The sequence below is a fragment of the Cnephaeus nilssonii genome (assembly GCF_951640355.1).
Source record: "Cnephaeus nilssonii genome assembly, chromosome: 15".
NCBI lineage: Eukaryota > Metazoa > Chordata > Mammalia > Chiroptera > Vespertilionidae > Cnephaeus > Cnephaeus nilssonii.
In genome coordinates this window covers 62,791,410-62,814,834 of record NC_137086.1, presented here as the reverse complement: position 1 = coordinate 62,814,834, position 23,425 = coordinate 62,791,410, and the positions used below count along the sequence as shown (strand labels likewise).

The 23,425-nt window shown below is 53.7% G+C and overlaps 1 protein-coding gene across 1 annotated transcript in view; it reads left to right on the top strand.

Moving 5' to 3' along the window:
- Window positions 1-23,425, top strand: part of CRACDL (CRACD like) — a gene marked incomplete at its 5' end in the record, with an annotated part of 50,105 nt that overhangs the window by 2,092 nt on the left and 24,588 nt on the right. Inside the window, 5 exons of the mRNA XM_079792239.1 lie at window positions 6,398-6,566; window positions 14,660-14,795; window positions 15,137-15,295; window positions 20,223-20,426; window positions 22,127-22,354. Coding sequence (XP_079648365.1) covers window positions 6,398-6,566; window positions 14,660-14,795; window positions 15,137-15,295; window positions 20,223-20,426; window positions 22,127-22,354 — 896 coding nt within the window. The remainder of the gene's footprint in view (window positions 1-6,397; window positions 6,567-14,659; window positions 14,796-15,136; window positions 15,296-20,222; window positions 20,427-22,126; window positions 22,355-23,425) is intronic.

The window sequence follows — 23,425 nt, the reverse complement described above, 5'->3', positions numbered from 1 at the left end:
AACGTGAGCGGAGAGACACGGAATAGATTTCTCCATCATAACCCTTTGAGGGAACTAACCATGCCGAAGACACCTTGAGCTCAGACATCTAGCCTCCAGAACTGAGACAATAGCAGTTCTGTTGTTTAAGCCCCCAGTCTGTGGTACTTCATCATGGCAATCCTAGCAAACTGATACACAGCAGAGAGAAACAGACACGCAACAGCACTGAATATCAGAATTATCAAATATGTGCTATAACACAATCACCATCCTAGGGTTGAAGATAACAAATAAAAGTCTGAAAGTATATGGAAGTAGCAGGGAACTATAAGAACTCTCATAGCACCCAGCCAGTGCCATAAGGCATGAGAAAGAAATAAAGGGGATCCAGATGGAAAGAAGAAATAAAACTCTGATTATAGAAAATATCAAAAAGTACCTAGAACTCATAAGCCAGGCAAGTTGGCACTATATACAGGGTCAATATTTAAAAAGTTGTAATTTTATATATTAACTAGGGGCCCGGTGCACGAAATTCGTGCACTGGGGTTGGGGGTCCCTCAGCCCAACCTGCCCCCTCTCACATACTGGGTGCCCTCAGGGGATGTCCTACTGATGGCTTAGACCTGCTCCCCACGCTCCTTTGTGGGAGGCAACCGGGCTGATCAGGGGAAGGCACCAGCCCCATCACCCCACTGCTGCAGCCACTACCAGTCACCACAGCCACCAAGGTGTTTTCATCAACACGGACTCCAGTCCCTTCACCAAGAAAAAATGACAACTTTCTTTAGGCATTTTCAAGATGTGTCTTTCATAGGATATGCATTTTTTTTTTTTAATCCTCACCTGAGGGTATGTTCCCATTGATTTTTAGAGTGTGGATGAAAGAGGGAGAGACAGAGAGAAACATCAATGTGAGAGGGACACTTTGATTGGTTGCCTCCTGTATGAGCCCTGACCATGGGCGCCAGGCTGGGGGGCATGCAGGGACCCCTGGGCCGCATGCAGCGGTGGCCGCCAAGGGTCTCCACACACCCCAGAGGCCAGCAGCCAGCCCCCCATCGTGTGCGCCAGGCTGGGGGAGTGGACCCAAACTGCCTCTTGGTGCTGGAGCATTCCCAAGTGGCTGGGGGCACTATGGTGACAGGGGATGTTCCCGCCCCACCCCGCCCCCAGCCCCTTGGCTCCTGCACCTATAGGCTCAAAGTGTCCAGGGGGCGTTCTGGGACCCCTGCCACTCAGGACCTAAGCAAGGGGCCTACAGGCTCGGACTGGCCTGGGTCCTGAGGATGTTTGCGGGACCCAGCCCCTTGGCGCCTGCACCCTTAGGCTCCAAGTGGCCAGGGGGCATTCTGGGACCCTGCCGCTCAGGACCTAAGCGCAGGCCTACAGGCTCTGAGCGGCTTAGGTCCCAGACCCCAGACTGCTGCAAGTGTTTGGGGGCGGGAATGTTCCCGCCTGCCAAGGCTCCCAGTGGCCAGGGGGCGTTCTGGGGCCCCCGCCGCTCAGGACCTAAGCGCGGGCCTACAGGCTCTGAGTGACCTGGGTCCAGAGGATGTTTACGGGACCCAGGCTGCTCAGCGCCCACATATGCAAATTAATCGCCATCTTGTTCGCTCTGATTGGCTGTGGGCGTAGCGAAGGTGTGGTCAATTTGCATGTTTGTCTATTATTAGGTTAGACTAGAGGCCCACTGCATGAAATTCGTGCATGGGGTGGGGGGGGGGGGTGGTCCCCTCAGCCCAGCCTGCACCCTCTCCAATCCGGGACCCCTTGGGGGATGTCTCACTGCTGGTTTAGGCCCGATCCCTCTCACAATCCTGGACCACTGACTCCTAATCACTCACCTGCCTGCCTGCCTGCCTGCCTGCCTGGTCACCCCTACTGCCCCCCCCCGCCACCGGCCTGGTTGCCCCAACTTCCCCCCTCTGCTGGCCTGGTCACTCCTAACTGTCTCCCCACCACCACCACCACACCCGCCGGCCTTGTCGCCCTACACAGCCTGCTTGTTCAGTCGTTTGGTCGTCCCTCACTAACCCCCCTGCCGGCCTGGTCGTAGGCAGCCATCTTGTGAGGGCATGAGGGTTAATTTGCATATTACATCTTTATTATATAGGGCAATGAAGAATTAAAAATTGACATTTTTAAAAGGTGCCATTTACAGTAGTACCAATAAAAGAAATACTTAGGTATATATCTAACAAAGTATATGTAGGATCTGTAGGCTGAAAAATATAAAATATTATTTGAAGAAAGCAACAAAGACCCCCATCCATGGAGAGATGCACTATGTGTTATAGACTGAATGTTTGTGTCCCTCCAAAATTCATAGGTTAAAATCCTAACCCCCCGATGTGGTGCTGTTTGGAGGTGGGGGCCCTGGGAGGTAATTAAGTCTGGAGGGTAGAGCCCTCGTGGATGGAATTACTGCCCTTACAAGGTGAGGCCGGAGAGCCACTCGCTGCCTTCCTGCCATGTGAGGACACGACGGGAAGTGGACAGTCTGCAGCCCAGCAGAGCGCTCTCAGCAGAACCCTCCACGCTGGTGGACCTGTTTGTTTTAATGTATCAGCCATCACAGCGAGCGTAAGGAGACTAATTACATTAATTGTTCCGCTTAGAAGTTAAAGATCATCAGGTTGAATTTCTAAAACGAATTCTCTTAAACAGAAAAGTTGAAGGTAAAAGGACAGAAAAACATGTAACTTGCAAATACTGGGCAAAAGGAAGCTGGCGTAGCTATATTAATAGCAGTCAAATAAAATTTAAGGCAAAAATCATTACTAAAATTAGAGAGGGCATTTCACAAAAGGTTCCATTTCGGACCAAGATAATAATTTTACCTTTCTATGCACCAACATAATGTCAAAGGTTATAGAGTAAAAATTGACAATTAAATAAAGTAGATATAATCTACAATCAGACTGGGTTATTTTTTGTATGATTGTATCAGTAATTCATAGGACAAATGTATTTAAAAATTAAAGATATAAAGTATTTAGACAACACAAATAAAAAGATCTTATCCTACTTGACACGTATAAAACATTGAAAACCATACATTATTTTTTAAGCACACAAGGAACATTTACAAACTTAAGCAAATCTCGACAAAATTGAACAGATTCAGACCATATGGAGTCTATTCTCTGACCACAATACAGTTAAACTAAAAATCAATAACAAAGATACGAAAATTCTGAAGTGCTTAGAAATTGCCTAAAATGAATAAATTGCCTAAAAATTAACAAGCTAACTATTCATCTCATGAATTTAAAAGTTAGCAAAGTAAACCCAAAGAAAGTAGAAGGAAGTAAAGAATAAAGAGAGGAATAGAAATTAATGCAAATAAAATCAACAAACCTCTGGTGCAGTTGATCAAGGAAAAAGAGGAGGCACAAATAACGTAAGGGCTGAGAAAGACAGTGGATGCTAAAACAGTAAGAGGATATTATTAATAACTACATGCCAGTAACTTTGAAAATTTGGAAAAAGGCAAATTCCTAGCAAAAATGTAAACTCATAAAACAGATTCAAGATGTAGAAAACCTGAATAGTGCCGGTCACCATTGAAGGAATTGAATTAAAAGTCTAGCAAGTGAATAAATGTAGCACAGACAGGCCGCTTGTGGGTGGCTGCCAGACCATGCAAGGCAAACACAAGTGCTCAGCCGCGGGTCTGGGTCTGTGCAGCCCCTCTCCCCACCCACTAACCAGCAGCGGCATCTTTTTCTTGTTTGTTTTAATTTATCGTTCTTGTTGAAAGTATTACAGATGTCCCCTCCTTCCCTCCCACATTGAGCCGCACCACCCTGCACCTGCACCCCCCCGACAGGCCTACCACTGCACTATTTTATTGTTTTCTTTATTAAGGTATTACATATGTGTCCTTATTCTCCTATTGTCTCCCCCCACCCCCGCACTCATGCCCTCACCCCCCTGGTGTCTGTGTCCATTGGTTAGGCTTATATGCATGCATACAAGTCCTTTGGTTGATCTCTCCCCCTCCCTCCCACCCTCCCCTACCTTCCCTCTGAGGTTTGACGGTCTGATCGATGCTTCTCTGTCTCTGGATCTGTCCCTGTTCATCAGTTCATGTTGTTCATTATATTCCACAAATGAGTGAGATCATGTGATATTTATCGTTCTCTGCCAGGCTTATTTCACTTAGCATAATGCTCTCCAGTTCCATTCATGCTGTTGCTAAAATGGTAAGAACTCCTTTTTTACCGCAGCGTAGTATTCCATTGTGTAGATGTACCACAGTTTTTTAATCCACTCATCTGCTGATGGGCACTTAGGCTGTTTCCAAATATTAGCTATTATAAATTGAGCTGCTCTGAACATAGGGGTGCATATATCCTTTCTGATTGGTGTTTCTAGTTTTTTGGGATATATTCCTAGAAGTGGGATCACTGGGTCAAATGGGAGCTCCATTTTTAGTTTTTTGAGGAAACTCCATACTGTTATCCACAGTGACTGCACCAATCTGCATTCCCACCAGCAGCGCACGAGGGTTCCTTTTTCTCCACATCCTCACCAGCCCTTGTCATTTGTTGATTTGTTGATGATAGCCATTCTGACAGGTGTGAGATGGTACCTCATTGTCGTTTTGATTTGCATCTCTCGGATGATTAGTGACTTTGAGCATGTTTTCATATGTCTCTTGGCCTTCCTTATGTCCCTTTTCAAAAAGTATCTATTTAGGTCCGTTGCCCATTTTTTGATTGGATTGTTTATCTTCCTTTAGTTAAATTGTATGAGTTCCCTGTAAATGTTGGAGATTAAACCCTTATCGGAGATAACATTGGCAAATATGTCCTCCCATGCAGTGGGCTTTCTTGTTGTTTTGTTGATGGTTTCTTTTGCTGTGCAAAAGCTTTTTATTTTGATGTAGTTTCATTTGTTTATTTTCTCCTTAGTTTCCATTGCCCTAGGAGCTGTATCGGTGAAGATATTGCTTCAGCATATGTCTGAGATTTTGCTGCCTGTGGATTCCTCTAGTATTAAACATAAGACGGGAAACCATCGCACTATTTTAAACACATAATTCCTATGCTGCCAGTTACTTTAAGTTAAAAGTTCCTCACTGCACTTTATAATGTATTTTGCTGTGTGTACTTAGGAACTAGACAAGAATGACTGAACTGTTTTTCTCTTTGACCTTCACTACTGTCGACTCCAAACAATTTAGTCCATTCTTGTGTCATTTGAGAACACTGTAAACATTATCCCAGAGCAGCAGCTGCGTCTTTGACTGTAAAGGACCGCGAGGCCACATGTTTGCTCGGACCTGCAGGATGTGTACCTATTTGTTAACTAGGCAAAGGCCAGCTGGTGACCTGGTAAATGCAGAAAACTGCTAAAAGCCTTTCCAAATAATAGACTCTCTTTAAGAGCCACCAATTAGCAACGTAATTGTTTTGTGATTATAAAGGTAAGGAGACTGTCATTCGATGGTAAGACTTGGCTGAACAGCTAAATCCCCTTTGGGCAGCGATTAGCGCCACCTCAGGTAATGCAGGAAGTCCTACCAGACTAATCCTTAATAATTCTCCACCTTAGGGCAGTATCGGGCACACGTCCTGAGGGAGCGTTCACATAAAATATAACAATTCCGTTTGTTTTTTAAGGAACTCGGCTTACAGAATTACTTACGTATAAACTCGGGATCACTTGAGTAGATGTTTGGGATACATCAGACAGCGTCCTGCTTATCCGCAGCGTTGCATCCTTCCATTGTTAGTCCTACAGATTCGGGAGGAAGGCAAGGAACTCTGCTGAGCTGCTGATGCGCAGTCACAGGGTCCGGATGTGAGGGTTTGTGGGGGGGGAAGGCAGGAGGCATCGCGTGTGCAGGGCTGTGAATTCTGTCACCTGGAAGCAGGGCGGGCGGGCTCTGCGCTGCCGCCGCACATGGTGATTTTTCCCACGGGACGCTGTTAGGGCATCACGGCTTTGGGGCTCCCGCCAGCACCTCTTGCCCATGAGGCTGGCCCTTTTCTGACTGTCCATGGTGCTCATGTGCACACTAAATGAAGCACTTAGGATTATTTTGGAAAAAAAAAATTGGGGTTCTGACATGGTCTTTTCCTCCTCAGGACTTTTTGCTTTTGACCCTGTATGTGACAGATTAAACCTTGATTTCCGGTGAGAGGAAAGTTGCTCATGCTTCGATGCTGTGATCACGCCCCAGCGCTTCCTCGGCTCCTGTGTTAAGTGCCCCAAATAGACAGAAATCCAGATCTGTTTCCAGGGGTCCAGAACCGAGGTGCCTGGGGCTTCACGCCCTGCGGTGTGGTAGACGGGCTGCTGAGGAGAGCACAACTTGGTGCCTGGGCAGCAATCTTGCTTTCTCCCCTCGGCATGCCTCCCACAGGCTCGGTAAGCACTCACGGGCATTCCTTCTGCACAGGAAAGAAAAAGTCCAAGTTCAAAACGTTTAAGAAGCTCTTCGGCAAGAAGAAGAGGAAGGAATCGCCTTCCTCCTCAGGAGGCAGCACCTGGAAGCAGAGTCAGGCGAAGAGTGAGGTCATTGCCATCGAGGCAGGGCCGGTGGGCTACGACTCGGAGGATGAGCTCGAGTAAGTCGCTTTTCACATCCTTCAGGAGGGGCATGGGAGGCCTGACTGTGCTGTGTCGTTGTCATGGTAACTTGCTGGGTTTCTGAGCCTGCTTTCTTCCTAGGTAATTCCATAGCACATTCTCCCACAGGAGTTGTGCTTTCTGTCTTTTCATACATGGAGAAAGTTGGGGCGGGGGGAATCATTAGGTACCTGCTGTGTGTCAGGTGCTGCATATATTAAAATTCTACAATAACTGTGGGACAGGAGGTAAGATATACCATTTTATAAATGAGCAAACCACGCTTCAGCAACATTTTGGATAAGTTGCCCAATATGCTACAGCTGAAAGTGGCAAGATTGGGATATGAGCCGATTTAATTTGACCTAAAATTCTTTTGAGGATGTGGATACTATACCAGGAAATACATCTCTTTAAGCTTGAACTTTGAGTAATCTAATAAGAAAGCTTTGAGAGAGAGAGAAACAGAGACAAGAGAGAAGTGGGGGGGGGGGGTGCTTTTTGCTGTTCCATCTTAGAAAAATCATCCAAAAATATTGTGAGGCAGAACAGACTCAATAGGTAGGACAATTTGGGGAAGTCTACTTATTTTTATAACTTGCATTTCACCAAAATATAGTTGTAATATATATGCTCAGTTATTCCAGCAGCTACATCTATGAGTAAAAAGGGGGGAAAACACACAGATTTGTTGCCACGCCAACTTTTATGTTCTCTTTTAAACAACATTGGCCCTTAACTTGAAGGTAAAACTCTTCAGAGGCATAATGACCCTCGGGGCCAGAGAACAGACCAGCTGGGGTCGCTGTCAGCACCCAGGGATGTGTCCTGCCCTCCCTCCTTCTCACCAGTCTCCTCGCCAGGGTCTGACAGAGTGGAAATTACACTGACCACTTGGTGGCACCAAATGACTGAAGAGGAAAGGCTCGCGGCTTCTCCGGTTGGCTTTTTTGTTTGTTTCTTCCGTGCTGGCAGTGAGCACGCTTGCCACACCGCGGCTTGTGGAGGGCGGAGAGGGTGGACTGAGCGAGGTGTTGCAGGCGTTGTGCTCCAAACTCGGGGGAAGACATCATCATGGTAACATCATCATCAATTACATGTCTTCTCTGGGCCAGCCGCAGGGAAACAGTAACACTCACCCACGCAGCCCTCTTGACTGGAACACAGTCCTGGTGTTGGGAAGACAGGCCTGGGAACAGCCATGGAACAGCACCGTAGCAGGAGGGGCGAGCTGGGGTGCAATAACCTGTCCACTTGTCCATCTCCTCTATCACAGGAGCCCATGGGAAGGTGGGGACTGCGCCCTTTTCACCTTTATATGCCCGCACCTAGCAGGATCCTCACTTATTGGTAATAGTTTGCTGGATTGATGCTAGGAAAGGAAGCCTGAGGGTGGAGTAGGAGGAAGCTCTGGAAGTGCAAATAATGTTTTTAGAGAGCAGCGTGGAGGACAGGCAAGATCTTAAGGGCACTCTTAGCCAATACAAGAGTCGGCGTACCTTCTGGACCTGAGCATCTTCTCACCATCACCTTGGCCAGAGGAGTTCCACCTGCCAAGACACATTGATGCTGGCAAAGTCCGTGGGACCCTGTGGGTTTGAAAGGTTGATGCCCATTTGTTGTGTGGTTTTGCCCCTTAAGTCTCTTAATCTGTAGCAGCCCTCAACTCCCTTGGTTTCAGGTCATTGACCTGCTGGAAGAGCAGGGTCGGTTGCTCTGCAGAACATCCCACGTTCTGGCCCTGCTTTCTCTTGGCATGGCCGGACTCATTCCTGTAGTCTCTGAGCCTCTTGTGAAGTGTTAGGTAGAGCGAGATATGACTTAGATTGAGGTGGAACTGGATACTTGCTGTCACTTCACAACCATGCTTTCTGGTTGTCCCACTTCTCGTGACTAAGACTGAGCAGTGGGTGCAAGGGGTTCTCAGTGCGATTCCTCCACTCATCTTCACCTAATGGTTTTAACACCCACTGAAGGTCATTGCCCAGACTCATCATTTCATTGCAAAATGGTAGTTTTTCTAATTGTGCCATTTATTCTGCATGAGTCAGCTGGAATCTATATCCTATCTAATAAAAGAGTAATGTGCAAATTGACCATCACTCCAACACACAAGTTGGCTGCCCCCCTGTGGTCAAAGATGGCCGCCCCCATGTGGACACAAGATGGCCACCACAAGATGGCCGGCAGGAGAGGGAAGTTATGGGCTATCAGGCCTGCAGGGGAGGGAAGTTGGGGGTGACCAGGCCAGCAGAGGAGGGCAGTTGGGGGGGACCAGGCCTCAGGGGAGGGCAGTTGGGGGGGACCAGGCCTGCAGGGGAGGGCAGTTGGGAGCAATCAGGGCAGTTGGGGCGGACCCAGGCCTGCAAGGGAGGTCATTTGGGGGCAATCAGGCATGCAGGGGAGGGCAGTTGGGGGCGACCAGACCTGCAGGGGAGGGCAGTTGGGGGGGACCAGGCCTGCAGGGGTGGACAGTTGGGTGCGACCAGGCTGGCAAGGGAGGGCAGTTAGGGGTTACCAGGCCAGCAGGGGAGGGCAGTTGGAGGCGACCAGGCCTGCAGGAGAGGGCAGTTAGGGGCAATCGGGCTGGCAGCAGAGCAGTTAGGCGTCTATCAGGCTGGCAGGGGAATGGTTAGGGGGTGATCAGGCTGGCAGGCAGAAGTGGTTAGGGGCAATCAGGCAGTCAGGCAAGTGAGAGGTTGGGAGCCAGGAGTCTTGGATTGTGAGAGGGATGTCTGACTGCCAGATCCTGGATCGGGCCTAAACGGGCAGTTGGACATCCCTCAAGGGGTCCCAGATTGGAGAGGGTGCAGGCTGGGCTGAGGGACACCCCCCCCCCGCACGAATTTCATGCACTGGGCCTCTAGTCCTCTCTAATAAAATGGTAATATGCAAATTAACCATCACTCCGCTGCATAAGCCACGCCCACCAGCCAAGCCACGCCCACCAGCCAATCAGGGCGAGTATGCAAATTAACCCAAACCAAGATGGCTACAGCCACAGAGAGCAAGGTTTCCCAGGTAACAGAGCAAGCCAAGCTTTCCATAGCCATTGCAGGCCTAAGCCTCCACTCAAGCTACAAAGTTTCAATTATAGAAGGTAAACAAATTCAAATAAATGGCGGCAGAATGGAGCTTGAGAGAGCAGGCCAGGGTTGCCGCCGGCAACAGGGGAAGCAAAGCTTTCCGCACACCCTGGCCGGGCTCACCCGCTTAAGGCTACAAAGTTTCAATTGTAGAAGGTGAATTAACTGCCACAGAAATGGCTGCTGCCCCGGAGGGAGCAGCAGGCTTGGCTCCGCTCCAGGCTACAAAGTTTCAATTGTAGAAGGAAAATAAATCCCAGTGGGCCTCTGCTTGGGTTGCCAGGGGGCGTTGCCAGCCTGCAAACCACCACAGGCCCCTCGCTCAGGCCTCCCCACACCCCAAGGGAACCCCACCCTGATCTGGGACACCCTTCAGGGCAAACCGGCTGGCCCCCACCCGTGCACCAGGCCTCTATCCTATCTAATAAAAGAGTACTATGCAGATTGATCATCACTGCAACACACAATATAGCTGCCCCCATGTGGTCAAAGATCCTGCCCCCATGTGGACACAAGATGGCCACCACAAGATGGCCAGCAGGAGAGGGCAGTTGGGAGGCACCCGGCCTGCAAGGGAGGGCAGTTGAGAGGGACCAGGCTTGCAAGGGAGGGCAGTTGGAGGTGATCAACCCTGCAGGAGAGGGCAGTTAGGGGTGACCAGGCTGGCAGAGGAGGGCAGTTGGAGGTGATCAACCCTGCAGGAGAGGGCAGTTAGGGGTGACCAGGCTGGCAGAGGAGGGAAGTTGGGGGCAAACAGGCTGGCAGGGGAGCAGTTAAGCATCAACCAGGCTGGCAGCGGAGTGGTTAGGGGGTGATCAGGCTGGCAGGCAGAAGCAGTTAGGGGCAATCAGGAAGGCAGACAGGCAAGCAGTTGGGAGCCAGCAGTCCTGGATTGTGAGAGGGATGTCCGACTGCCCGTTTAGGCCCGATCCCACCAGGATCGGGCCTAAACGGGCAGTTGGACATCCCTCCAGGAGTCCCAGATTGGAGAGGGAACCCCCCGCCGTGCACGAATTTCGTGCACCGGGCTTCTAGTATATATATAAAAGGCTAATATGCCAAGTGTTGCTATGACACGCACTGACCACCAGGGGGCAGACACTCAACATAGGAGCTGCCGAGCTGCAGTGACTTGGCAGCAATGGTTCTGGGTGACACACCCCGAAACCAGAGAGGAGGGAGTCTGATTCATTGCGGGGCCCAATGATTCCACCTTCAGCCGTGGGTTATGTTGTTGCTGGGGCACTGTTGGCCCCAAATCTGGTTTACTGCACACTTGTGTTTGTGTTCCACACCCTGTACGACAGCAGCTTTGCAGAGTGAGTGCGCTCTCACACTCTGGGACCCCTAAGGGGATGTTGGAGAGCCAGTTTCAGCCCAATCCCCACAGGCCAGGCTGAGGGACCCCACCTGCCAGTGGAACCCCGCTCACTCCGCAGACGCTGGGGAGGGACCCCGGGAGGTTGGCTCCAGAGCATGTCTGGCCCATCTTGCCCAGTCCCACACCACCGGCCACCTTCTAATTAATTTCCTTTCAATGTGCACAAATCTGTGCACTGGGTCACTAGTTCTTCTATGAAGAAGACCTTTTTCTTTATTTCATCAGCACCTTGGTGGCTCTCAAATACAGTTTATACAGGTAATGCTTAGATAATGATCCTTTTATTGATCCACCTTCAGAGTAATGACCTGGTACCCTGTCATCTTCCAGTACTGACCAATGAATTTTGTTTTTTCTAGAATATTATTATTAATGACTTGTATTTCACCAAAGTATAGTTGCAATATATATGCTCAGTTAATCCAGCAGTTATATATGTGAATGAAAAGGATAAAAAAAACACAGATTTGTTGCCATGCCAACTTTTATGTTTTCTTTTAAACAACATTGGCCCTTAACTTGAGGATAAAACTCTTCAGAGGCATAATGATCCTCGGGGGTCATTATTATTAAGGCATGGCTTTTTACATATTTGATTTGCTTTAGCCCACGACATCCTTTATTCATCTTTATGTCCCATAGGAGTGTCTTCAAATGAACTCCTGGGTTCTTTTTTTTTTTTTTAATGTTTTTATTGATTTTTTTAAGAGAGGCAAGGAGAGAGAGAGAAACATTGATCGGTTACCTCCTGTATGCACCTCAACCAGGATCAAACCCGCAACATGGGTATGTGCCCTGACTGGACACAGAACTGGCAACCTTTCAGCGCACAGGATAGTGGTCAACCAACTAGCCACACCAGCCAGGGCAGCTCCTGGGTGCTTTTACCACGAGCCCATTTGTTTTGAAAGCCCATTTGCTTTCTTGCACAGTGAGAAATCTCAGGGTAATTTGCACATTTCCTGCCCCAGACCTGTAATCAGCCATTTCTTCACGGGGCTCTAGTTCCTCTTAGTGTGAATGGCTTTAGGAGACCACAGGCTGGGTGCCAGGGGTGATGATTGCCAAGTAGGTGGCTGTCCTTGCTTTTAGACCTTCCCAGCACATATACCTAGGAAAGATGATTTATTTTTTAAGAGGAAAAATAAATTACTAATTCACTGATATTTACAGTTTAAATTTAATAGGATACATATTTTACTTTTTGGATTTTTTATTTGAATTTATTTTTCTCTTATACTGGATATCTTGGTTCATAATGATATTAATAAATTTTTTTCATTTCTTCATCGTACAATATACTGATAATAATTTATTACTCTCCTTTCCCAGCAAAGGTTGTTATATACTGTAAAGATTGTTCTGTACTGTGTTTTTAAGTCAGTGTTGCTACTAATAAGACTACCAAGGGCAATCTGATATCTTTGTGGGTTTTGTTCTTAGAATTTGTCCTATTACAGATGTAGAGTCAAAAGTCACTTGGAAGTGGAGTTAAAGTCACTCAAAATCACTTTCTCTGTGTGGGTACGCCAATAAGCTGATATAAAGTGTTGCTTGTTTCAGGTTGTGGTCTAGTTTGAGAGATTGTTTTATTTCCTTCTTTGTTTGATTTTGTCTTTTAACTACGTAAAACATTTACATGTTTCAAAGGCAAAGCTGTACCTATAGGTCCCTTGGCACCCTGTCTCCCATCTTGTTCTGCCCTTCCCCCAAGGAAATCGTTTTCATTTGTTACTTATCCTTTTGTGGTGTTTGTTGTTGTTGTTGTTGTTTTGTTTGGGAGGGGGGGATATTTTTCCATTGATTTTTAGAGAGAGTGGAAGAGAAAGGGAAAGCCAGAGAGAAATATCGATGTGAGAGAAACACATCGATTGGTTGCCTCCTGCACGTGCCCTGACCGGGGCCCGGGCGAGGGAGGACCCTGCAATCAAGTACGTGCCCTTGACCAGAATCAAAGCCTGGACCCTTTGGTCCACAGGCCGATGCTCTGTCCACTGAGCCGAACCAGCTTTTAAAAATATAAGCAGCCCTAACCAGTTTGGCTCAGTGGATAGAGCATCGGCCTGCGGACTGAAGGGTCCCAGGTTTGATTCCGGTCAAGGGCATGTATCTTGGTTGCAGGCACATACCCAGCAGGGGGTGTGCAGGAGGCAGCTGATCGATGTTTCTCTCTTATCAACGTTTCTAACTCTCTATCCCTTTCTCTTCCTCTCTGTAAAAAATCAATAAAAAAATTTAAAAAAAATATATAAGCAAATACGCACACAGGTTCACTATGTCCATATACATTCACACCCCTTTCCCACACCGAGCTAACACCCCGGAAATGTTGTCTGCCCTATTCCCTTAGTGTGGACGGTGCTGCCCATGTGCAGTTTTCAGGGACTCTCCTCGCCCGCTGGTCAGCGGCAGGTCTGCTGTGTGTCGTGTTTACCTCCTGAGGGACACTTGGGTTGCTTCCGGTCTTTCGCTTCCATAAATGTTGCTGTAGTGAATGGCCTTGTGTTTCTGCCCGTGTGTCTTTGTGGAGGCCTTTTCATGCCGTCTCAACTCCCAGTTCCACCCGGAGTGGAGGTGGGGCAGCGATCATGGTTACAGAGGGTGTGGCCCAGCTGCCCACTGGAGGAGGGAAGCCAGGTGTGCCTGTGAGCTCTGTGGCAAGGGCCGCCGTTGGTGGGCGGGACGCCTGGTGCTTGCACTTGGCCCTTGGCCCTCCCAGAAATGTAAGGACACACCCTTCTGGGAGCCGTGGGCTCCCCACTTGCGAATTCACTGTTGCAGGCTGGAAAGAAGTTAGAGAACATCATGAACCAACACAGTTTGATCTGCAGGAGAGTCCCGGTGGCCTCACAGAGGACAGGATGTGGGGCGGGTGGTGTGGGGGGTCGTGGTGTGCAAGACGGCCAGTGTCTGCCGGGGCGGGCTTTCCTTCCTTCATCGTCGGGTCTCAGTCACCTCCTTCCACCTATTGTTCAGCAGCCGCTGTTGCTAGGAAAATCCAGCGCTAACTCCCACATCCTCTTAGGACTTTTGTGAATGTCCTGTGGGTTCAGTTCCAAATGGGAGCCTGGAGCTAGGGAAGGGGCTGGGCGGGGATGACCGGAGGGGCTGCCATCTGCACTCCAGGGCCTAGGCGCTCAGGTCGCCCTGCACGGATCCTGCCAGGCAATGGCGAGAGTGTGGCTCTGCAGTATCATTGCACAGCCAGCGTGGAGGTGACCTTTAGTCCCTCGAGCTGGGCAGGCCCTCCACCTGCTGTGCAAACACGGCCTCCAGCCCACCCAGCGGCCGCGCTCGGCCCACAGGAGTGACCTCACCCTCCCGACAGCGCAGCCAGCAGCCGCGGCCCCTGTCGGACCTCACACCTGGTCGGGCCTTGGTTTTTCCATTAATAAAAAATGTCACACAAACGTCAGATGGGTTAGGAAAGTTTCTGTCTCTGTAATGTTCCTGGAAGTTGACGGTGGTGTCTGACAGGGTGGGGATAAAGTAAAGTCAGGAGCAAATAAAAAAGCACCAGCCGCGGGCGGTTGTGTGCAGGGCCCCGGCCCACGTGCCCCTGGCGCTTCACCCGAGGACCCAGGGGCGGGCGGTGCGCAGCCTCACAGTGGCTCTTCCATCCTAGGGAGTCGAGGGGCGCGCTGGGCGGCCGGGCCCTCTCGCATGACAGCATTTTCATTCCGGAGTCGGGACAGGACCCCACGCGGCCCGTGCGGGTGTTTTCCCAAGAAAACGTGTGTGACCGGATTAAGGCTCTGCAGGTAAACTCCTTGGCAGCGTCACTTGGTATGTATGTTAGATACAAATCGAGATGTTTTAAATTCCTGCTGGTTTATTTGCTACGTTTTAAAGTACAATTGCGTGCACATCGCAACTTTCCCAAGCCACACCAGGTAGTGACAGCTGGATCCTGACGTGTCTGCGTGGTAACTGCTCGTTTCCAAGGTGACAGCAAAGGGGTGGCAGACAGGCATCCTCTGTTCAGTCCCCTGCACCTCGGCCAGGCGCTGAAATATCTCCCGAATGAATGAATTGGGGAGGGAGGGTTTGTTGATAAAGTCGCTGCTGAAAACAAGAGCAAATGTTCTTTATTCCAACCCAGTTAAAAATACAGTGCAATGTGAAAATGGGGCCGCCCCCCCCTGCGGGGGGCCTCCCTGCCCAGCGGGGAGATGACCCCGGCATGAGTTCTGAGGACGATGGGCTGCCCAGGAGCCCCCCAGAGATGTCCCTGCTGCACGACATCGGTCCCGGCACAACCGTAAAGGCAAGTACAGCCTGCGCCCCGTGTCCGCCCGCACCCACCGCGGAGGGCAGCTGGGGCTGCGGAGGCCCCGTGCGAGGCCCGCGGTGGGTGGCCGGGCTCGGTGCAGCGGGAGGTTCCCAGAGCGGGTCACTGGCGCCCATAGCTGGCATTGGTTTTCACTCCTGGAGCAGAAAGGCAGGTCTCCTTAGGCGATGGGGCCTGGGTCGCGTGCTTCATGGTGGGAGGGATCTGAGACAATGGACTCTGTACCTGTCTTTCCTGTCGAGCAGATGACCAGACGGGAGGAAGCACCTTTGTCCCTGCTCTCGGATGGCCTGACACTGGGCTGGAAGGAGGAGGGAGTGTCAGCATAAGGGACCTGGTCGGGGCTGTGGCATCTGAGTGGAGGACAGTGAGAACTGGTCGGGCGGGCCGGGGGCGCTGGTAGCAGGGCAGCGGGGAGCTGGCCCCGCAGGAGAGGCTGCCTGACCTCCGCGGGTGGGGGAGCTCGTCCTGGATGCCGCCCCCCCGCCCCCCGCCCCCCGCCGAGAACCCACGGGGAGGACGGGCCCTTCCTGCTGTGCAAACTGCTGGGCTCCCGGGCCGCCCTGCACCCAGGCCGTGTGCTTGTACGTGAATGCCCCGTCCCCTGGCACACAGGTGCTGAGGGCTGGGCAGAGGGGGTGTTCGTGTTATGCTGGCACATGGAAAACCAGTGAAGGCCAGGGTCCATGTGTGCAGCCACACGCCCGCCCGGAGCACCCTGGGTCCGGGCATCCACAGGGAGGCTCGGGTCCATCGTGACTCAGAGGCGCACAGAGCCTGTGCCTGCAGTCCGGGAGCCCCTGCAGAGGCTGGGGAGGCACGTGGGCTCGGTCTGTGTGCCGTTGTGGGCGGCCAGAGGGTCACTGACCACAGGAGGGAACTAGCCCAGCACCCCTCAGACCTCCACTCCAGGTGCGCCTGTCCCTGCCCGCTCCACACAGGCCTGGGGACAGTAGGCCGCCCACCACGGCTCTCCCACCTGGCGGAGAAGGAAGAGAGGGCAGGGGATGGTTTGCCCTGTTTCTTGGACTTCAGGCCACCCCCATAACACCTTAAAACACAGAGGAGAAGTCGACAGGCTTGTGGCTGCTTATGTTTTAATTATCATGTGACAGACACATCGCTGCACCCTCAGGTGTGCAGCTTCAGTGTCCCCAGCCTCGGTGTCCCTCAGCCTCGGTGTCCCCAGCCTCGGTGTCCCCCAGCCTCATTGTCCCCCAGCCTCGGTGTCCCCCAGCCTCGGTGTCCCTCAGCCTCGGTGTCCCCCAGCCTCGGTGTCCCCCAGCCTCGGTGTCCCCCAGCCTCATTGTCCCCCAGCCTCGGTGTCCCCCAGCCTCATTGTCCCCCAGCCTCGGTGTCCCCCAGCCTCGGTGTCCCCCAGCCTCAGTGGCCCCCAGCCTCGGTGGCCCCCAGCCTCGGTGGCCCCCAGCCTCATTGTCCCCCAGCCTCGGTGTCCCCCAGCCTCATTGTCCCCCAGCCTCGGTGTCCCCCAGCCTCGGTGTCCCCCAGCCTCGGTGTCCCCCAGCCTCAGTGTCCCCCAGCCTCGGTGTCCCCCAGCCTCATTGTCCCCCAGCCTCAGTGGCCCCCAGCCGCAGTGTCCCCCAGCCTCAGTGTCCCCCAGCCTCGGTGTCCCCCAGCCTCGGTGTCCCCCAGCCTCGGTGTCCCCCAGCCTCATTGTCCCCCAGCCTCGGTGTCCCCCAGCCTCATTGTCCCCCAGCCTCGGTGTCCCCCAGCCTCGGTGTCCCCCAGCCTCATTGTCCCCCAGCCTCGGTGTCCCCCAGCCTCATTGTCCCCCAGCCTCGGTGTCCCCCAGCCTCGGTGTCCCCCAGCCTCGGTGTCCCCCAGCCTCAGTGTCCCCCAGCCTCGGTGTCCCCCAGCCTCAGTGGCCCCCCAGCCTCAGTGTCCCCCAGCCTCGGTGTCCCCAGACTCAGTGGCCCCCAGCCTCGGTGTCCCCAACCTCAGTGGCCCCCAGCCCCCAGCCTCGGGCCACATATGACCTTGTGTGTTTGTGGGGAGGTCTCTCACGAGCCACCGTTGACCCTCTCGCCCCAGTCCATCACAGAGCACTGTCTAACGCTCACAGCCCGTGTGCCCTGTGTTTAGTGGGGACACAGTACAGAGACCCCTTGTTTATAAGTCCATTCACTCAGGAGCGAGCCCAGCTCCAAACCCACCGGCGCCACGAAGTGCAGAGTCCACAGCTGGCTGAGTGGGAGCCACTCGTGCTGGGCAGGGCTGACCTCGTCCTTCTCAGCATCCAGAACATTCTGGGATTTTATCAATTCTTGGGTAACATGAACAATCCTCTAGCTTCATAGGAAATCAAAACCTGAGCCTTTAAGACTTAAAAGAAATAATCTTTAGATTACGGTTTTGAGGACACAGTGCTCGTATTGTGGGCCTGACAGTGCCCGGCACAGTCGCCGGCTGAGAGGCCCCGCGCACCTACGACACGTTATGTAACGTGTGGCATTTGGTACAGCGGCGCCTTCCATCCCAAAGCACGGGTTGTGCCGTTCTTTCCTGCCGCGACCCCTCGCACAGGCCTGCATGCGGGCAGAGACACTTTAGGAAGATTCTTGCGCACAAAGGTCTGTCGTAACAGTATTTGATGTCACTGCCAAGGTGGTATTTCCTGGCAGAATGAGTTTTTCAGGAAATACCTAGAATTACTTTTTAAATTTTAGTAGCATGCGAGCTGGCAACTGATGAAACGTAAGTTGGTGATCTTGAAGGTGAAATTACATCTAACTAGTCTTGTGCTTGGCTTCCTGCCACTAAGGAGGGGACACTGGGGAGAGCGTGGCAAACTGGCCGGGCTGGCTGCTGCAGGAGACGCGGGAGGGGGGGGGGGGGGCGGACACAGCTCTGGTGGCAAAAGGGGGGTGTGCATCCACCTGCAGGGCCAGACCCCAGGCAGGTGCTGTCACCTCTGGGACTCCGTCCTCAGGGTTTGGGAGAGAATCAGAGGAGACCAGGTGGGGCAGCGCCCCCTTTCCTCACCGTGAACGCCCCTGGCCTCCGTCCCACCACCCTGCACCGCATCCGCTGCTGCTCCTGGGCGCACCGCCCTCAGCCTCCCGCCAGTGGCTGAGCCCCTCTGTTTGAGGACAAACATTTTAAAGCAGCTGTCACCCACGGTCACCCCTGAACAACCCTCTCAACCCCAGGCCATTTCCTCATGGCCCTGTGAGCCACATCCCCCAACACAGGGTCATGGTTAGACTTTTAAATCATCCCCTTGGAGAATCATCCATAAGCACAGGTTTCAGAAAAAAAGTGGGTGCCTGGGAGCAAGCAGTACCAGTGAGCATGCCCAGATGCTGCCGGCCCACAGATGAAACGTGGCCAGCGTTCCTGTCCTCCTCCCCTTGCCCCCCGCCCCACCTCTGCAGCTGCGCCAGTGACCACGGCAGGAGTTCATGCTTCTCCTGGGCCTGAAGGGATCGGTCTTCCCAGACCCAAGCCCTCAGCCCACAGCAGAGAGCTCAGCTCCCAGCAGGAAGGCCCACGGTGACCCCCAGCACAGCGCCTGTGCAGGACAGGGCTCCTTGTTCAGTGTCAGGGAACTGAGGCTCCTGGGCGAGGGCCCAGTCTAGGGGCCAGGGGGGCGCCCTGGAGGAGAGGAGACCGGCATGCCTGACCTTTGTGTTTATAGAGGGGTGACCAGAGCCCTTTGTCTCAAAAGTAATCATTCTCAATCCTGAACTCACTGCATTTGCAAAGCTCCTGTCTCTCTGTTCTCTTGAGTCCCAAACAGTCAGCAAAAACAAGCCAAGTGTGTATTACGTCTAGACAGAGGGGCTGGTGCCGGATTCTGCATGATTTTTTAAACATTTTTTTAATTGATTTCAGAGAGGAACGGGGAGGGAGAGAGAGATAGAAACATCAATGATAAGAGAAAATCATTGATCGGCTGCCTCCTGCACCCCCCACACTGGGGACCGAGCCTGCAACCTGGGCATGTGCCCTTGACTGGAATCGAACCTGTGGCCCTTCAGTCCGCAGGCCGACACTCTGTCCACTGAGCCAAACCGGCTAGGGCAGGATTCTGCTGCGTGGCCCTTAAGGAGGACTCCCTGGGGAGCTGTCGCCGGTTCAATCCAAGTTGACTACCTGAGTCCTCAGGAGCAAGAGGGAAGGAAGCTAAAGCCACAGGTACAGAGGAGGCCGTGGCCAGGAGCCCTGTGGTTCGTTTTAAAAATAATTTTTCTTGCTCTGTTTTCATAACAGCTGAGTAGCTCAAACAAGAACTAAAATTGATTACATCCACTTACAGCCTTTCCCGCATTCCCGTGCCTGTCTTCTCCCGCCTGACAGCAATAAGCGTTCTGCTTGCCCGGGAACATGAGGGGCCGTTAGAACAGGGAGAGGCAGTGCCCTTGGGGCGGTCCCTGCCTCAGAGCCTGGTCACCCCTCTATAAACCCAAAGGTGGCCTCCCTTTGCACCCCACCCCCTGGGTGAGAGGAGCCTGCTGGCCCCTACTCTGCGTGGGGCCCCAGGGTTTGGGAAAAGGAGCTGAGCAGGATGTACCCATGCCCCCCAAGCCCGCTCCCTCCTGAGACTTTCCTCGAGGGCTTACTGAATCATCGTGAGAGGCACAGGATTATGGTCTCAGGTTAGAATGTGAACCTACACCACCTCACCCATTAGGATGGACACTATAAAACATATAAATAAATAACATGTTTTGGCGAGAACATGGAGATATGAGAATCCCAACTTGGTGTTAGCAAAGTAAAACAGTGCAGTCACTGTGGAAAGCAGCCTGGAAGGGTCCTCAGAAAACTAAAACAGAACTAGCAAATGATCCAGCCATTCTACTTCTGGGTATCCACCTATAAGAATTAAAAGCAAGTTCTCTAAAGGATATTTTTACAGCCATGTTCCTAGCAGCATCATTCACAGCAGCAAAAACGTGGCAGCAACACAGATGCCCGTCAGCAAGTGGCCAATAAACAGACGTGGTCGGTACCCACCAAGGGAGGGAACTCCGCCCCGGCTGCGGCGGGGACGGCCGCGCAGACACTCTGCTCTGAGATAAGCCGGTCACAAGGGGCGAGCACCGTGAGCTCCTCTCACAGGAGGTGCTGCGAGAAAGTACGTTCACGGAGACAGAAGTTGGATTGCGGTGCCAAGGCTGGGAGAGGGCTTGGGAGGAGGAGTTCGGTGGGCACGGGGTTTCCGCTTTACGAGAGACGTTCCAGGGGCGGATGGTGGTGGTGGTTGCACAGTAATATGAATGTATTTCATCCCACTGTACTGCACACTTAAAAATGGCTGAGACGCTAATTTTTATGTGTACTTTACTACAGTAAAAAAAAAAAAAGGAAAATAAACAACCCTGGAAAAACCACGTAAGCTTGACACTCACATTGCGCGCCACGCTAGAATAGAAGGTTTGTTTGCAGGTGACAGGGCCGTGACTCAAGCAGCACCTCCCAGCTCCCCTGCGCAGGTCGCCGGGGCTGCACAGTGGGCGCCCTCTGTTCCTGTACACTGACACGTCTCTGAGGAGACCACTCAGACCTCACTGGGGGAAGAGCTGGCCAAGTTCAGTGGGCAGGGAGCTCGGGGCGTTGCCATCATTCTTGCCTGTGACAGCCAGACGCCCCGGCAACACTTTTGCCCTTGGCTGTCAGTTACTCTTCTGAAGTTTAAATTAGTGAAATGTTGTAACTTAACAGATGGCAACTTCAACCAGGTTCTCCAGGAGAGCGTGTAAAGACACAGAGACCATCTGGGGTGAGAGCCAGGCTGCAGTGATGGACGGCCCAGGGGCTTCGCACATCCTGTGCCCCCGCCTGGAGGTCACACTGCTGGTCACCCCTCAGCTTCCAGGGACAGGACTGCCCGACTCTGCCCTGGGGCAGTCCAGCTGCCTGCGTCATCAGAGTAGCTGGCTCTGTCTGAGTGCCTGTGCCGCAGCGGTGGGGGGTGACGGCAGCGGTGGGGGGGTGACGGCAGTGGTGGGGGGGTGAGGGCAGCGGTGGGGGGTGCCCGCAGCGGTGGGGGGTGACGGCAGCGGTGGGGGGGTGCCCGCAGCGGTGGGGGGTGACGGCAGCGGTGGGGGGTGACGGCAGCGGTGGGGGGGTGACGGCAGCGGTGGGGGGGTGCCCGCAGCGGTGGGGGGGGTGACGGCAGCGGTGGGGGGGGTGCCCGCAGCGGTGGGGGGTGACGGCAGCGGTGGGGGGGTGCCCGCAGCGGTGGGGGGGGTGACACCAGCGGGGGGGGTGACGTCAGCGGTGGGGGGGGTGACAGCAGCGGGGGGGGGTGACGGCAGCGGTGGGGGGTGCCCGCAGCGGTGGGGGGGGTGACGTCAGCGGTGGGGGGGGTGCCCGCAGCGGTGGGGGGGTGCCCGCAGCGGTGGGGGGGTGACGGCAGCGGTGGGGGGGTGCCCGCAGCGGTGGGGGGTGACGGCAGCGGTGGGGGGGGTGACGGCAGCGGTGGGGGGGTGACGGCAGCGGTGGGGGGGTGCCCGCAGCAGTGGGGGGTGCCCGCAGCGGTGGGGGTGCCCGCAGCCGTGGGGGGTGCCCGCAGCGGTGGGGGGGTGACGGCAGCGGTGGGAGGGTGACGGCAGTTGTCTCTGAGGGGCTGGGGCGGCGGGTCTCTGCGTGGCCGTGGAACGGTGGCAGGTTTCCAGGCAGCGGCCCAACACTTAGCCCTCCCTGTTGAGACCCCGTGTGAAACGTGCCCTCTCCCGGGAAGGGGGTGGTGAAAGCACAAAGTCGGAGTGTTTGCTGCTCCCGTTCAGGTCAGTCGTGCTGAGAATTAACATGGCTGTTCCTTCTTCTCTCAAGGTCTCTTTGGTTTCCTCGTCCCGGCCGCCCTCTCCAGACCAGCCCTCCTCCAGGCCCCCGAGCGACGCCCCCGCCGGCCCCCGGACCGCGGCCAGCAGTGTGGCGCCCGTGGCTGATTTCAGCTGCCCCCCAGAATCCTCCTCCTGCTTGGACAACTCCGCAGCGAAGCACAAGCTCCTGGTTAAGCCCCGCAACCAGCGCTCAAGTAAAATGAGGCGCCTGTCCTCGGTAATCGGCTGCTCTCCCCCGCCTCTCCCCCCAGGGTCCAGTGCCCCCCGAGTGACTCCCATGGCCCCATTGACAACATCAATTAATATGTCTCTTCCCTACATAAACACTTCCTTCCTTCATTCATTCATCCATCCTTCATTCATTCATTCACTCACTCTGCAGCCCCTATCAAGAGCCTGCTTGCTGTGTGCTGCCTCTCCTTGCCTTCCCCCTGCACTCAGCGAAGTCCACACTCTAGCGCCCCCCCCCCCCCCCCCCCCCCGCCTCCAGCCTGCCTCAGACTTCCTCTTGCTCTGCCTCCTCCTGCTCCTGGGCTCTCCGAGCTGCCCTGCCTCCGGGCACAGGCCTTGTCCTTCCTGCATCCCCTGGCAGCTCCTCCTCAGCCTTGGGGTCTCGGCTCAGAGGTCCTCTCCCTACAGGCTCACCTGAGCGCCTGTGGGAGCGCCCCCTCCCCCCACAGTGCTCACTTCCCTCCTAGCACAGGCTACGCAGCATGGCCTTTGGAAATGCATGCTCACTTGTTTACTGCCTGTCTTCTCTGAGGCCTTGTCCCAGCTGTACCTCCAGCCCCTGGGGCCCGGCTCATCCCAGAGCTGACCCAGCAAACATTTGTTGAATGCATGAATGAATACACACAGGGAATGAGTGATGGCAGAAGCAGCCACTGGACTGGACACCCGCCTCGGGTGACACCTGCTTAGTAGCAGAGGGATGGTGCCCTGTGAGGACAGACCCTCTGTGGGCTGCGGCCTGGGCAGGTGTCAGCTCACAGCTGTGGGAGTTGAGAGCTCGCTCATGGTACCAGGGAGTTACAGCCCATGTAGGGGAGGTGCCTTCTCCCCAGCTTGGTGATGCGGACACCGCCTCACCCCGGAGGCGCTGACGCCAGGCAGCACCCAGTGCTGAGAAAGAGACGCTCGCTGACCAGCATTGCCTCCCTTCGTCCCTCGAGACAAGATGGGGCTGAGTCCCCGGGACGAGCTCAGTGCTTCAGCTGGAGACGGTGGCGCGGGGCCACTGAGGATGTTGGGGACCCCCTGAGGCAGTGGGCTCCCCTTTGGGCATGTG